Below are 14,364 nucleotides of genomic sequence, written 5' to 3'. Positions count from 1 at the left end.
GACACCAAATTAAAATAAAACTTTTATTCAAAAAAAACATCATACAGCAAAAAATACTGGCATATGTTATGTAGAAAACAACCAGTATAATATTGATTTAATTAGTAAGTATATGGACTATACAACGTGCTCAAAAACTGACGCACCAACTCAATGGTGTGTGGTAGAGAACAGGTTACATATTCAGGTAAAAATCAGTAAAAAAATTCGTTGTATTAAAGTTATTGATAAATAACGGGCTTTAGATAAATGATATGTGGCAACGTTGTCTAACAGTCATGATCGCAATAGAATTTGATCAACAATAAAAATAAATTATTTTTGAAACCGTTTCCTAGGAAATAATTCCCAGTGTTGGCACATCTACACATTGTGATTTTTTTGATGAATTTTAATTTTTTAAATTAAAAAAACTGCTAAAGTCTGATAGAAAATTTAAAAATACTTATTCATCATTTTGTTAGGGAACGATTACCTAGTGTGAAGCATAAAAACAATAAAAAATATTGAAAACTAAAAAAGTTAACACAATAAGTTTGTAGCTCCATATTTTTTAAAATAAGACTTTAGGAATTTTTTCAACCTTTTTCCCGTAATCTGCACTTGCTTCTCAATAACGTACCACTGAGTTAGTACGCCAGTTTTTGAGCACCCTGTATTGTGAGGGGACAGATATTTTATCGGTTGTTTATCCACAATATGTAATGTCCACAAATGTGCGGACGGCTAACCAGGGCCTTGTTTAAATTTGTCTTTAAAAGGTTATCAATTTTTTTGAGTCTATCAATAAAATCAATTTCGTTATTTTTTGACTGAGTGTCTAATTTTTTAATAAAGTTTACTTCGGTGGGATTTACGCCTTCTACTTCGATGGGTTCACTGAAAACCAATTTAACTGATTTGGTACCCGAATTTAGGATTGTAGTTGCTGCTCAAAAATGTTGAATTTTGACAACTGCACGGGGTGTTTCGACATGTTTAGTAAATTTTGTATAATTCAAAAGCCCATATCCTTTATTTTGATTAACTGGTAAGTAAACTATTGATTGTGCTCGCGGTTTTATATATTATTTTATATATATTCTTTAAAATTATTTTAGTTATTTCTTCTGATTCAAAAATAAATGGAATTATTGCACGAGGGGTACAAATTAATTTTCTTCCGATGTCAACTGATGCTCTAATTTGTTTTAAAAAGTCAATTCCTATCAAACCATCATATTTATCGCTGAATTTAAACAAATAAAATTTATGAAATGCCGGATGACCGAACATTGGAATTATTGGAAGTTCTACAGTTTCGTTATGAGTTGTATGCATGTGAACAGTTTGAGTTTGAAATTCTTCTTCAAAAATTAAATGAGTAAAGTGGTCATTCTCAGGTGAGAAACTGTATTATAAATAAATGTTTTTTAAAATAACATTTTTCAAAAAATTGGTAATTTAACTCTGTATTTTAAGTTTACCTATAAGAAGACTCATAATTTTAACCAAACAGAAAACTGCGATGATTTAGTGTTCTAATGTTTTGATAAGATCAAAGCAAGTGTGTACATACTGTTTGGAAGAATGAATTTGCATTTATTAGAGAAGCAAAAGAGTTTCATTTTTTATTGGCCAATGAAAAAACTTCGCTTCACTAAAAAACTACAAACTGTTGCAATTGTAGAAATGTAATTTATTACTGAGCCAACATGGGCCGTACTATGGGTCAAAAATTACACAGTACCACCCCATGTCCACTCAATATTAAATTTAATTGGTTTAATTGTTGAATTTAAAATTTGTTAACGAGTCGATTCGGAACGTACTATGTGAGTATCAAAAACCATAGTACGACTCCGGAACCATTAGCAGTATTATGAATAATGTAACATACATACCACTCATGTCTACTTAAAATCAAGTTTGAGTCTAATTGTTTGAAGATTGATTTGTGATTGTTGTAAAACCGACACTTTAGCACATCATGTTGATATAAATTGCATGAAAATGCTAAAGTCTCAATTTTACTCCAATCTATTAGTATTTAAAACTGAATAACAAAAATACAAAAAATAGATCGAAGGTGGTTGTGTTTTCTGGCCTGATTGATCAACTCATGCTTTCCAATCATCATGAATCATGAGACATGATTCTAAAACAATCATGCCCACAAACAAAACCAAAATTTTGAATAAAAGTATGACTTACTCTGTCAGGTTTCTGTTTCAAACTGATGGCTTGGGGCCAAAATTTCCGGCTTATATTAGCCAACCCCCCAGGGTTGAGGGAGAGTAGGGTTGGGGTAAGTAATCTTTTCACTTTCTCATACATGTTTTAGCAAACAATTAACTTTTTTCGTGTTATTTTAATAATGAAATAAAAGTATGGTAAATTATTGTTAATGTTTATTGATTTTGAGGACTAACATTGGCGTTAGATTATCATTTTTAAGTTTTTTGGCTGCATTTATCTTAAATTTATATTTAATCTCACATGAATTTTTCATCTAAAAATAAATTGTTTACTGGTTTATGAATATGAAATCATAGTTTTTGCCAAAGAAATGTCATAATTTTGTTTTTTTCCGACAAGTAAAATGAAATAATATTTTAGAGGTCAATTAGATTGTTTGTTATTCTGTATTTCCACTCACTTTTTATGATTTTTTAAAGTGTTTTTGACAACTTAATCATTGCATTAATTATTAATCAGTCAATAGTTCATAACCAAAATTTTATTTATTTCTGTTTCAGTGATAACAAAATATTTCATTTAGTTGGTTTCATTATAAAAGAATAAAATTTAAAGTAATTTTGTTCAATTATTTGATTGCAAAGTAATTAAAATAAACGAAATCTTTTTATGTTCAAGGCTAACATTCCTCTGACCAAATTATTCCAGTCTTTTCTCAAATATTTATCCATTTTTTTAAATGAATTTTATTGAAGAAGTCGTTAGCCACAAGAGTTATACGTACAAAAATTGGTAAATAGTTACGGTTGCTCTACAAAATATTAACTTGTTTTTAGTATCTTGTGTTAAAAGTTACACAATAAATACTGACTTATTATTATTATTACTTTGAATCATAACACAAGAAAAAATACAAGAAAATTAAAGAAAACAAAGAATTTTATTGTGATTTTGTTATAAAAACAGTGTGTTTTGTCTTATTCTTATTTGTTTCGATTTGAGTAAACAAGAAACTACAAATTACAAATGATTGTGTTAATTAGAAATATTAATCACATGATTACTCATGTTGTATAAAAACTAAGAATTTGTTTAAAAATTTGTTTTAAAACTCTTAAGTTCAACAGTTAGTTAATGTTGGTCAGCTAATTTTATTTGTTTAGTTTTTTAATAAATAATAATTATTACAGACAGGTAATAGCAAATTAATTTCGTTTTTTATTAAAAACCCATTAAAAAATAACCTCAAAAAAGTATTGAAATTTTTTTTATCTTTAATAATTAGTTCTAATTTTTGTTTCTTTTGTTTATAATTATTATTGTCAGAACTTTAATCAAATTATTTCAATTAAAATAAAACCATAATTACAAATCGTAAAATTTTATTTAAATTACAACAATTCCAATTCAAACATTCAAGATGGTAAATACCTCCGTAATTACCAACCTTTTTCCATCATTTATTCAACAATTTTTCATATCGATTCACATCAAACGACAATCCATCTTTTCTTAAATTATCCAAACAGTTTTCTAAATAAATAACAAGTGGATTAAACGTCGGAATTTTAACCACCAAACAATCTTAACTTTCTCTTAATCCCTAATAAATGATAAGAGGATTAATCGTTGGAATTTCAACCATCACACAACTCTAACTTTCCCTTAATCCCTAATAATTGTTAAGTGGATTATTAGACCTATGTGAAATTTTTCACAGCCACTTGGGCTAACTTTTTCTTAGTATTCTCAAAATTTCTAATGATCGAAGTCATTAAATTCATTCATCCCACGAATCAATTTTACTAAATCGAGTTGCTTCCTAGAAAAACACAAAAATAAATTGCTCTACAAGAAGAACGACTTACAACAATATGTTGTGACCCGTATCAGGGTGCTGTGCCAACACATGGCCTACTACTATGATCATCAAAAGAAACAACATTTAGACTAAAAAATAACTCCCAAACATCTTTGGATATTTATTTGAATTATGCTGGCACACAATTTAAACGGTGGCACCTGACTTGCGATATCTCGATCTACTACAGTTTTCTGCTTCGACACAAAATATAAATAAGATTTTACTCCTATTTTGGGCTTTAATTTGAAAATATTTAATAATACTCATTAGTCGTAACCTGATTATTTGTTCCATTCGGTAGAATTATCACAACAAATTCCGAATAAATACATTAAAATTCTTAACTCTGCACACTACTATTATTAACTATTAAAAATAATTTTTTGCTTAAAATTATGATAGCGATTTCAACCCACGTATTAGCTGTTTCAAAACTATAAAAACGCCAACGTCACCGAATTAAATATGATTGATAAAATTGTGAAATGGTTATCAGTGATTAGATCTCTCATTGAAAATATAAATTTCATTAGCTAATATTTTTTTAAAGTGCATGAATAATTTATATCAGTTAGTTTTGAGCGAGAATGCGACGTTGACGATTTATTAGTTTTGAAACAGTTATTAATAGTAGTGTGCACTATTAAGAATTTTAATGTCTTTATTCGGAGTTTGTTGTGATAATTCTACCGAATGGAAGAAATGGTCGTGGTCGAATTGGTTCCCGTTAATCTTTATAAGTATAATTCTGTAAAAGGTGATGGTCGAATTGGTTTCGGGGTGGGAGTCGAATTGGCTCCCGCATGAGCGGGTAGATAGAACGGATTAAGTCAAAGATATTTTATATTTTAGATTTGAAGCTGGTAGAAATGTTCAGATAATTATTTTCTTGGCACGATATCCAACAACAAATTTTATTTATTCGTGGTTAACTGGTTATTTAAAAAAAGGAGAATGTTATTTTTTAAGCCCAAAGCTCTCTGTAAATTTCGTAAAATGTTCTGCAAATAAGCTTATTTTGCTCTGACCGTTCTCAGTTTACTAATTTGCGTTTGCCATTGCATTTCCTTTTTTTCGATTACATTGGCCATTAAATATTAAATTCTCACAGATAGGGTTCTAAGTGCCCCGAGAAAAAAAGCCTGAGAGAACTTAGATATGTGTCAAGTATCAAACAAAAAATGTGGTTCTGGCTCTAGAGTTCTAGTTCTTGTTCGGTTGTTACATCATTTGCTCTAAATTATCCGTCAATTTTAAATTCTGTACACTCTTATACTATTAAAGCATCAAAATAGAGACAAATTACAAAAACAATTTTAACATTTTTGAACTTGTGAATTTATTCATACATTTAAAATGCCATTCCTGTTATCATGATACTTTAATCCGTTTATCTGACCTATCTGACCGACGGGAACCAATTCGACTGTAATTAGAGAGGATTACCGAATTTGGGAACTAATTCGACTCGTCCCGAACAGATAATCAGGGAACGACTAATGAGTTTTATTAAATATTTTCAAATTAAAGCCCTAAATTTGTCCAAAATACGGAGTAAAATCTTATTTATATTTCGTGTCGAAGCAGAAAACTGTAGTAGATCGAAACATCGCAAGTCAGGTGTCACGTGTTAAATCGTGTGCGAGCATAATTCAAATAAATATCCAAAGATGTTTGCGAATTTTTTAGTCAAAATGTTGTTCCTTTTGATGATCATAGTAGTAGGCCATGTGCTGGCACAGCACCTTGATACATGTCACAACATATTGTTTAAGTTGTTTACTACTCGTAGAGCAATTTATTTTTGTGTTTTTCTAGGAAGCAACTCGATTTAGTAAAATTGTTTCGTAGAATGAATTTAATGACTTCGGTCATTAGAAATTTCAAGAATACTGAGAAAAAGTTAGCCCAAGTGGCTGTGAAAAATTTCACATAGATCTAATAATCCACTTAACAATTATTAGGGGTTAAGGGAAAATTAGAGTTGTTTGGTGGTTGAAATTCCGACTTTAATCTTCTTATCTTTTATCAGGGATTAAGAGAAAGTTAGAGTTGTTTGGTTGTTAAAATTTCGTCGTTAAAGATAGATTGTCGTTTGATTTGAATCGATATGAAACGAATAAAAATTGTTAAATAAATGATGTAAAAAGGTTGGTAATTACGAAGGTATTTACCATTTTGAATGTTTGAATTGTTGTAATTTAAATAAAATTTTACGATTTGCAATTATGGTTTTATTTTAATTGAAACAATTTGAGTAAAGTTCTAACAGTAATAATTATAAACAAATGAAACAAAACAATTATTAAAGATGAAAAAAATTTCAACCTTTTTTTGACGTTAGTTTTTAATGGGTTTTTAATAAAAAACGAAATTAAATTGCTATTACCTGTCTATAATAATTATTATTTATTATAAAACTAAACACGTTAAATTAGTTGACCAACATTAACTGTTGAACTTAAGAATATAGAAGATTTGGTTTGTTTTGAACCATAAATAACTTACTTTAAATTTCATTATTTTATTTATAATTTGTTTTCTTTAATTTTCTTATATTTTTATTATATTCTTCTTGTGTTGTGATTCAAGTAATAGTAAGTTAGTATTTATTATGTAACTTTTAACACAAGATACTAAAAACAAGTTATAATATTTTGTAGAGCACCTGTAATTATTTACAACTTTTTGTACGCATAACTTGTGGCTAACGATTTCTTCAATAAAAATTTATTTTAAAAAAAATATTAAAGATTTGGGAAAATGCAGACTGGAATAATTAATAATTTGGTCAGAGGAATTAGCCTTGGACGTAAAAAGATTTCGTTTATATTGATTACTTTGCAATCAAATAATTGTAAAAAAATTCTTTAAATTTTATTCTTTTATTTAATGAAACCAACTAAATTAAATAATTTGTTATCACTGAAACAGAAATAAATAAAAGTTGAGTATTTATCTCAAAATTTTGGTTTGAACTATCAATTGAACAATAATTAACGCAATGATTAAGTTGTCAAAAATACTTTAAAAACAAATAACAAATAATCTATCTAATTGACCTAGAAAATATAATTTCATTTTACTTGTCAAAAAAAACAAAATTATGATATTTCTTTGGCAAAAACTATGGTTTCATATTCATAAACCAATAAACAATTTATTTTTAGATAAAAAATTCATTTGAGATTAAATATAAATCTACGATAAATTAAGCTAAAAAACTTAAAAATGATAATCTAACGCCAATGTTAGTCCTCAAAATCAATAAACATTAACAATAGTTTACCATATTTTTATTTCATTATCAAAATAATACGAAAAAAGTTAATTGCTTGCAAAAATTTGTTTGAGAAAGTGACAAGATTACTTACCCCAACCCCACCCTCCCTCAACCCTGGGGGGTTGGCTAATATAAGCACGAAATTTTGGCCACAAGCCATCAGTTTGAAACAGAAACCTGACAGGGTAAGTCATAATTTTATTCAAAATTTTGGTTTTGTTTGTGGGCATGATTGTTTTAGCTCATGTCTCATGATTCATGATGATTGGAAAGCATGAGTTGATCAATCAGGCCAGGAAACAGAACCACCTTCGATCTATTTTTTGTATTTTTGTTTATTCAGTTTTAAATACTAATAGATTGGTGTAAAATTGAGACTTTAGTATTTTCATGCAATTTATGTCAACATGATATGCTAAAGTGTCGGTTCTACAACAATCACAAATCAATCTTCGAACTAGTTAGATTCAAACTTGATTTTAAGTAGACATGAGTGGTACGTATGTTACATTATTCATAATACTGCTAATGTTTCCTGTGACTCGTTATTTGAAAACTCCCGGAATGTATACTTTGTTTTTTCTACTACCGGACGAATCATGAATTTGGCGCCGAGTTGATTTGGAGTCGTACTATGGTTTTTGGTACGCACATAGTACGTTCCGAATCGACTCGTTAACAAATTTTAAATTCGACAATTAAACCAATTAAATTTAATACTGAGTTGACATGGGGTGGTACTGTGTAATTTTTGACTCATAGTACGACCCATGTTGGCTCAGTAATAAATTACATTTCTACAATTGTAACAGTTTGTTGTTTTTTAGCGAAGCGAAGTTTTTTTATTTTATTAAAAATGAAACTCTTTTGCTTCTCTAATAAATGCAAATTCATTCTTCCTAACAGTATATACACACTGGCTTTGTTCTTATCTAAACATTAGAACACTAAATAGTCGCAAAGTTGGTCTTGGTCGAATTGGTTCCCATTAATCTTTATAAGTATAGTATAATTCTGTAAAAGGTGATGGTCGAATTGGCTCCCGCATGAGCAGATAGATAGAAAGGATTAAGTCAAAGATGTTTATATTTTAGATTTAAAGCTGGTAGAAATGTTCAAATAATTATTTTCTTGGCACGATATCCAACAACAAATTTTATTTATTCGTGGTTAACTGGTTATTTAAAAAAAGGAGAATGTTATTTTTTAAGCCCAAAGCTGTCTGTAAATTTCATAAAATGTTCTGCAAATAAGCTTATTTTGCTCTGACCGTTCTCAGTTTACTAATTTGCGTTTGCCATTGCATTTTTTTCGATTACATTGGCCATTAAATATTAAATTCTCACAGATAGGGTTCTAAGTGCCCCGAGAAAAAAAGCCTGAGAGAACTTAGATATGTGTCAATCATCAAACAAAAACTATGGTTCTGGCTCTAGAGTTCTAGTTCTTGTTCGGTTGTTACATCATTTGCTCTAAATTATCCGTCAATTTTAAATTTTGTGCACCCTTATACTATTAAAGCATCATAATGGAGACAAATTACAAAAACAATTTTAACATTTTTGAACTTGTGAATTTATTCATACACTTAAAATGCCATTCCTGTTATCATAATACTTTAATCCGTTTATCTGACCTACCTGATCGACGGGAACCAGTTCGACTATAATTAGAGAGGATTACCGAATTGGGAACCAATTTGACTCGTCCCGCAAAGTTTTCGAAATTTTCGAAATGTTTGGTTGAAATTAGAAGTTTTCTTATAAATTAACTTAAAATACAGAGTTTATAGAAATCACCATCTTTTTGAAAAATGTTTACAGTATTTTAAAAACAATTGATTTATAATACAGATTCTAATTTACGCGAAACTGCAGATTCATATCCTGCATCAGACACAAAATCAAATAGACCAATTTATTGTCTTTTGAACATTTTTTGAATAAGATCATCGACGAATTTTGAAGAATAAAAAATGCTTTTAAAAATATCACGAAAAAAACTTTAGTTTAATAAAATTGTTTTATGTTTTTGATAAAAATATAGCAAATTTGGATCAAAATGATGACAAACTATTCAAACACTTTTGAACAACCAAGTAGAAATTAAAATATTATAAAAAGAACATAATATGACTAAGTGAGAAAAATCAATCCAAAATTTAAACCAATAGCAAGAACCACAGATAATGTATGTACTTATTATGTTTTGTAATCCAAGATATTACAACTTAAATCTATCCTGCAGAAGGTTGAAGAAAAATGATATTTTTTTAGACCACCACAAATTATCGATGCATTATCTTAAAAAAATGCATTCACGTCACATTATTCAGCACTTTTCCATTGGTGAACTAACAAAACTCCTATATTAATAAAAACAGATCAAACTACAATTGATGATTTATTATATGAAAAAAATCTAACTGTCCATACTGACTTGTCCATAACAGAAAATGAAAACATTAGGATTAGTATTTCTATATCTATCCTAGTAACTCACCTTTAAAGTCATTATCCTAAAATCTAAATTTTTACGCCTCAGTAAGTACCCAGAAATTGTAATCAGTAATTTTTATGAAAATCAACATCCACAGCAAACATTACAGAAGAAGAAACTACATCTTACAAAAATACGATAATATTACAATGTAGATATAATAATGTTACAAAAATTTAAAAAAATATATTATAAAGGTAATGAATGTTCATAATCATATCTAATCACAATCTATTGATTACTTTCAGTAGGATCATAATCATAAAGTCATAAGAGTCATAACCAAAAATTCATCTGCGGTTAATCTCTGTTCGAGGTTCTTTAAAATAAATCAGAAATGTTTGAAATGTTTAAATCAGACTAATAAATTTTATTTTCATATTACTAATATACAAACTCTAATCGTCTAGAGTCATACAAAATCAGAAATGCCGTTTTATAGACCTAATGACAGGCATTTGGACGTCGAATATTATTATCATTTTTCACTTATTAGGTCTCCAATTCGGAAATAAGCTTTGATAATAAAAGTGCTTTCTGGCACGGTGTAACAATTTAGTTACATTTTAACGAAATGTTTAAAATTAATTATTAACTGACAATTCATTAATTTCACAACTGACAGTTTTAACATTTATTGACTGAGAATTCAATTGAGCAAAGCGGCAAACTTTTTTTACATGCAAACCATCATCAAAGTTAATTAGATGAGAATGGTTTTAGATGGAAAATAATGTAATTTTCATGACAAGAATAAAAAAAATTATTCCCTGAATTGAAATTTAAAAAAAATACTTATTACAGAATAAGTCGGCTAAAATCTGAGACTAAACGAAAATTAATGTGACACCTAATACATAAATCAGCCAAAAGACTAACATCAAGAGTTTCGAATAACAAATTTTTTGCACTCAATGAACTTGTTAAGCCGTTTGTTTTTGCATATGTAGCAAACTATGAGCACGTGCCACTTTCATGCAAGGCGATTTTTCGTAGGATTTTCAGCACAAGAATGAATATTTTTGTGTTTCCTTTGACTTTTCCGATGATTTTTCATTGTAATAAAATAGCGTTGGAATTTGAAAATTGCGGAAAACTATCGCTTTAATCATTTGGATGTTTCACGAAAATTTTAAAGTATATTCACTAACATCCCGTAGACTGACTCAAAAATAAGTGTGACATGTTTTCGCCGAAATAAAAACATTTGTTTGGAAAGTATGACTAATTATTTACCCGAAAAATCAAGAACAATGAGTTAAATGCAAGCACCTACCTTTCTTTAGCGTTTTTAGTGATTGTGAAAACTCAAGGAAAATCGATTTGTGGCTTGTGTGAAATCAAGGAAAAACACACAACGCCATTATTTAAGAAAACAAAATGTTTCAAAAAACATTTTTAACACTAAGTGCATTGCACCCCTCTTTCAAATGAGCGAGCAAATCATCAAGTCTTGGGAGGTGTGAAGGTAAATAAGGGAAATTTTTTACGGTTATTAGACATAATGTCGCATGATAATCCAACGTTATTAAATAGGCTAGAAAAAGGCCCAAAAAACGCTCGTTACATACACCGTTCTGTTCAAAAAAAAATTCTACACATCTTATGCTTATCCGAGTTAACTTTAAAAAATATTAGTACTGAAGTTACAGAAGCCCGTTATATTGCATTAATGGCCGATGAAACTAAACATTAGAGCAAAACTGAACAATTATCGATTTAGTCAGATATTTTTTAAATGGTGTTTTGTATGAACTTGTTAACGGCTGAGCGAAAACATAACTACAATCACGAACAATGAAAGAAGAAAGAAAAATTATTTATACATCGATACATTGCTTCATATAATACATCGAACGTAAACATCGATAGTTCCGATATATCGCATGAAAAATATCGATATATGAGAAACATCGATTTTCGATAATGATTAATTATTATGTATGAGACATGGGTAGGAGAAATAAAAATTGAAATAGGGCATATAAAATGTATATTTAAAGTAGGTCACACCTCAAAAAAAAAATAAAAAACAACAAAACGAACATAAAAGTAGGGAGGTAACAATAAGAAAAAAAGTTAAACATAATCATCAGATAAAGAATTCAAAAATAATAACCTGGATAAACGTTTTGGAGCTAGTCTATTTCTAGTAGCAGTTGCAGTGGCCCCAGCTTTTGAAAACAATCTTTCACTCGATATAGATGTAGCTGAAGCGAGCAAAAATTTGTTCGCAATTTTATATAACGTGGGGTAAATTATTTTCATCTCTTCCCAAATGATAAGTGGATGTTCAGTTAGATTTCTTACTGGAAGATTTAAATACTGTGAGATTTCGTCATTGCTGCTGTTACTAAGATTTTTTTGTTTTCGTGTTCTAGTGTGGGCTAATTTTTTGTGATGAGCCCATATATCAAAATTTGTTTCCTTGGTAGAATCTGCTGGAGAGTCCGATGTAGTCGGGCCCTCAGAGTCTTCCGAATCATTTTTAATCTCATTTCGTATATATTTTAGAACAGACGAAACGGCTAAGGGATCATTAAAATGAATGTTTTTAAATCTAGGATCTAAAATAGTCGAAATAACCAAAAGAAAAGATTTTTCAATTGTTGAAAAACGTTTTTCAATTTCTTTCATTACTGCATCTTTCATAAGTTGCCCCAAATCGGAATGGGTTTGAAGGTTTTTGTACTCTTCCGTAATACAGGCTACCACTGGAATTATTTTGCTGATAGATATATATTTTTCTGAACAAAGTTCTTTGGTCACCCTTTCTAAAGGTTGAAAAATTTTCAATAATTCCTTTAAATGTTTAACTTCTATGGAAGTGACCAACCATTTCAGGAGCATTTGTATTATCAAAAATAATATTACTAATTATTGAAGCCAATTCACAAAATCTCTGTACCATGTAAAATGTAGAATTCCATCCTGTGCTAACATCTAGTATAACTTTGAGAAGTTTTCCTTCTGCAACACCCGTTTCTAGTTGTCGCTTTCGAAGTTCATCACTTGCGCGAACACTCTTTTTAAACCATTTTACAAGTGTCTGAACTTTTTCTAGTAAGGGTGAGAGCTCATCACTTGTATTTTTTAATACATTTTCACAAACTAAATTAATTGTATGTGCAAAACATGGAATATGTCTATTTTTGCCAAAATAGTCATATATCGCACGAACTATATTTGGCGCATTACCTGTTGTTACGGCAACAACTTTTTCATCTGCAATGTTCCAGTATTCAAGTGTTTTAAGAATTTGGTTTCCAATATAGTCTGCGGTATGACTTTGATCCAAATCTTCCACTCCTAAGCAGGCCGAAATTATTTGTGTCGCTTGAAAAAAGTGAATAGTGTGACTCCAAGAAAACTTCTTGTTTGTAAATCAGTCCAAATGTCGGTCGTAATAGACACATAATTTACAGATGAAATTTTTTCTCAAAAATCTGCACCTAATGTATCGAATTTTTTATCAATTAAAGTCTTAACAGTGTTTCGAGTAGGAACATTGTACAATGAGTTACACACTTTCATTAAATTCTTAAAACCTTTTCCCTCTACTGTTGAAAATGGTAAATTGTCTTGATAAATAAATTTTATAATTGCATTCGTAATTTGTACATTTTTAGTTCCACCATCTAAAATAAATAAGTATCTAAATGTATATTTTTCAAATTTAAAAATTATTACGAAAATTTATACCTGAATATGAATGAACAGTTCTAAACGCTTTGGAAATTGTGGGCTGAACATGAGCTTCAATAGTTTCTACACATTTAGCTTTATCGGCACCAACAGTAGGTATTGTAGATGATGTAGATTCAAAACTACAAGATGGCAAATTGTCATCCTAAAAAAAATATTTTATTGATAATTTGCATTGGCAAATGTAAATTATATTTACATCGTTTAGATTAATCTTTTCTCTGTTAGAAGTTGTTTCGGGCGATGCTGATTGCTTTAATTGTTCTGCTTCTGGTACACTTACAGAAATATCACTTTTTTGATGTTTTTGTTTTATATGACACAGTAAATTTGATGTATTCCCCGAAGTTTTTAATATTTTAAGACACACATTGCACTGAGCTTTATCTTTAGACACTTTTGTAAAATATCTCCAACACTTACTTTTTGGTGGAGCCATGTTTCTGTTTTATTCAAGAAAGAACCAGAACGTTCTTAATATAAACAAAATATTTCGGGGAAAAACTCATAATCTCTGTTTAGTTAAACAAATCTACGCTGCTTGTTTTGGTACAAAACTTGTCTAGGTAGAATACTGTCAGCGTCTATCTACAACTACAACTTCACACCACTAGAGGGCAGGCACCGTAAGTATAAAAATACATCGAAAAAAAATCGATATTTTTAGCGATACATCGAAAGGTGTATATCGATGTTTTTCATAAAAACATCGATGTATTGAAAACATCGATTAATCTTTGCCATACCTAATAGTACTTCATTTTTGTAAACCACTTAAAATAAAAATACGTAATAATTATTGTGAAATTTTGGGACTGATCTTTAATAGCCATAA

At 29.2% G+C, this 14,364-nt stretch overlaps 1 protein-coding gene and 6 non-coding genes across 7 annotated transcripts; 4 read left to right on the top strand and 3 right to left on the bottom strand.

The window, feature by feature from the left end:
- Window positions 1-1,670: 1,670 nt before the first annotated feature.
- Mir3851d-1 (microRNA mir-3851d-1) lies at window positions 1,671-1,761 on the bottom strand. Its single transcript, NR_038697.2, has one exon. It is a non-coding gene; the product is annotated as a microRNA mir-3851d-1 (primary transcript).
- A 172-nt stretch (window positions 1,762-1,933) lies between these two features.
- On the bottom strand, window positions 1,934-2,025 carry Mir11624b-1 (microRNA mir-11624b-1). Its single transcript, NR_161835.1, has one exon. It is a non-coding gene; the product is annotated as a microRNA mir-11624b-1 (primary transcript).
- A 5,506-nt stretch (window positions 2,026-7,531) lies between these two features.
- On the top strand, window positions 7,532-7,638 carry Mir11626b (microRNA mir-11626b). The gene has a single exon (NR_161842.1). It is a non-coding gene; the product is annotated as a microRNA mir-11626b (primary transcript).
- Window positions 7,639-7,678: 40 nt separating this feature from the next.
- Window positions 7,679-7,770, top strand: Mir11624c (microRNA mir-11624c). The gene has a single exon (NR_161843.1). It is a non-coding gene; the product is annotated as a microRNA mir-11624c (primary transcript).
- Window positions 7,771-7,913: 143 nt separating this feature from the next.
- Window positions 7,914-8,024, top strand: Mir3851c (microRNA mir-3851c). The gene has a single exon (NR_038694.1). It is a non-coding gene; the product is annotated as a microRNA mir-3851c (primary transcript).
- A 25-nt stretch (window positions 8,025-8,049) lies between these two features.
- Mir3851g-3 (microRNA mir-3851g-3) lies at window positions 8,050-8,107 on the top strand. The gene has a single exon (NR_161895.1). It is a non-coding gene; the product is annotated as a microRNA mir-3851g-3 (primary transcript).
- Window positions 8,108-11,903: 3,796 nt separating this feature from the next.
- On the bottom strand, window positions 11,904-13,968 carry LOC135266995 (uncharacterized protein). The gene is made up of 2 exons (XM_064358493.1): window positions 13,824-13,968; window positions 11,904-12,538 (listed from the first exon to the last, which is right to left on the bottom strand). The coding sequence occupies exons 1-2, from the start codon at window positions 13,966-13,968 to the stop codon at window positions 11,904-11,906; spliced, it is 780 nt and encodes a 259-aa protein (XP_064214563.1).
- Window positions 13,969-14,364: the final 396 nt, after the last annotated feature.

The sequence above is a fragment of the Tribolium castaneum genome, chromosome 8, assembly GCF_031307605.1.
Source record: "Tribolium castaneum strain GA2 chromosome 8, icTriCast1.1, whole genome shotgun sequence".
Taxonomy (NCBI): Eukaryota; Metazoa; Arthropoda; class Insecta; order Coleoptera; family Tenebrionidae; genus Tribolium; species Tribolium castaneum.
Note: the sequence above shows the minus strand (reverse complement) of the source record. Positions and strands in the feature narration are given on the sequence as shown.

Coding starts and splice junctions, on each gene's coding strand:
- LOC135266995 (XM_064358493.1), bottom strand. CDS start 13,968: ATGGCTCCACCAAAAAGTAAGTGTTGGAGATATTTTACAAAAGTGTCT. Junction 12,539..13,823: donor AAAACAAAAACATCAAAAAA/GTGATATTTCTG, acceptor AAATAATTCCAG/TGGTAGCCTGTATTACGGAA.